Source organism: Ipomoea nil, unplaced genomic scaffold, assembly GCF_001879475.1.
Source record: "Ipomoea nil cultivar Tokyo-kokei standard unplaced genomic scaffold, Asagao_1.1 scaffold0510, whole genome shotgun sequence".
NCBI classification, from domain to species: Eukaryota; Viridiplantae; Streptophyta; class Magnoliopsida; order Solanales; family Convolvulaceae; genus Ipomoea; species Ipomoea nil.
Window position 1 is genome coordinate 162,934 of NW_017616938.1, and position 1,637 is coordinate 164,570.

The 1,637-nt window shown below is 42.9% G+C and overlaps 1 protein-coding gene across 1 annotated transcript; it reads right to left on the bottom strand.

The window, feature by feature from the left end:
- Positions 1-580: 580 nt before the first annotated feature.
- Positions 581-1,273, bottom strand: LOC109173954 (uncharacterized mitochondrial protein AtMg00810-like). Its single transcript, XM_019323276.1, has one exon. The coding sequence runs from the start codon at positions 1,271-1,273 to the stop codon at positions 581-583; it is 693 nt and encodes a 230-aa protein (XP_019178821.1).
- Between the last annotated feature and the right edge of the window lie 364 nt (positions 1,274-1,637).

Genomic DNA, 1,637 nt, shown 5'->3' on the forward strand with positions numbered 1-1,637 from the left:
AAAACAAAACATAACATAACATACCATATACTAGAAATGACAGATGAAATGGATAACAACTTGGCAGCAGCTACCTTAACCAACTTTTACTATTTCAACACATCATTTATTATTTCAACTTAAACTCTTCTATTTTAATATTATTAAGAACGTACCCGATTCATCTTTAGATCAATTTTTATTTTCTGTTTTACTGGAAAATTTATATACATTATCTAAGGAAGTGCACTAAATGAAGCATAGAGAAATAAACACTTGATAAAGTCCGTCCCTAAAGTCCTAACGAGAAAAGATCCAGCTTAAACAAGTTTTAGAAAATTGGAATATAGAATTTCATTAATTAACCATAACAGAAAGAGATTACAGATTAAATAAAACATAAGCTACGAGAGTTCTCCTAACAGACAGAGAAGCTCAAGTCAATATATTCTAAGCCACACAATATAATCATATAATATAAATAAATAACACTGACTAACACCCCCCCTCAAGCACAAGGTTGGTGCGCGACAACATTGAGCTTGTCACGAAGTTGAGTGAACCGTGGTCCAGTCAGCGGTTTGGTGAAGATGTCTGCAAGCTAGTCTTTAGTTGATACAAAATTGACGACAAAGTCTCCTGAGGCAACCTTGTCCCGCACAAAGTGATAATCAATCTCGACATGATTTGTCCACGCATGAAAAACCGGGTTTGCACACAAATACGTTGCTCCAAGATTATCACACCACAAGGTGGCCGGATGGGAGGAATGCAGTCCAAGCTCCTTCAATAAAGAAACAACCCATGTTACCTCTGCAGACACATCGGCTAGGGCTTTGTATTCTGCTTCGGTGGACGAACGTGCTACCGTACGCTGCTTCCTGGATAGCCATGAAATTAAGTTGGTCCCGAGAAACACAGCATAACCACTCGTGCTCTTCCTGTCAATCGTACAACCTGCCCAGTCAGAGTCGGAGAACGCCTGGATAGTCGTGGATGCGGATGGAGCAATGCGCAAGCCATAGTCTATAGTGCCCTTGATATAACGTAATACCCGTTTAGCCAAACTCCAGTGGTCGTCTGTAGGTGCATGCATAAATTGACATAAACGATTGACCGAGTAGGACAAGTCTGGCCTCGTAATCGTTAAATACTGGAGTGCCCCCACAATGCGCCTGTATTGAGTGGGGTTTTCGAAGGGAGAGGCATCCGTAGACACTGGCACCGTGACAGCTGCTGGTGTGGTAAGTGGCTTACAGTCAAGCATCCCGGCGCGATTGAGTAGATCCGTCATGTACCGTCTCTGAGACAAAATCAATCCTCCATTTACTGATACGGTTTCTATCCTAAAAAGAACCCCGGTTTGCCAAGATCACGGATCTTGAATGTGGTGGCAAGCCGGTGCAGTAAGGTGGTCACCAATGTCTCATCATTGCCCATCATGATGATATCATCTACATAGACAAGCAGATATACCCGAGATGCATCGGCAGTGTAGTGAAATAAAGAGACATCGGTCTTTGACGACTTGAATCCTGCAAGAATCAAAAAATCATGTAATCTCTTGAACCAGGCCCTCGGGGCCTGTTTCAGCCCGTATAGAGAGCGCTGCAGGTGACACACATGACCCGGGTGTGTCGGAAAGTTGATTGGAGGTC

What these genes read in the sequence shown, in the direction of transcription:
- LOC109173954 (XM_019323276.1), bottom strand. Translation starts at nt 1,273, where the DNA reads ATGACGGATCTACTCAATCGCGCCGGGATGCTTGACTGTAAGCCACTT.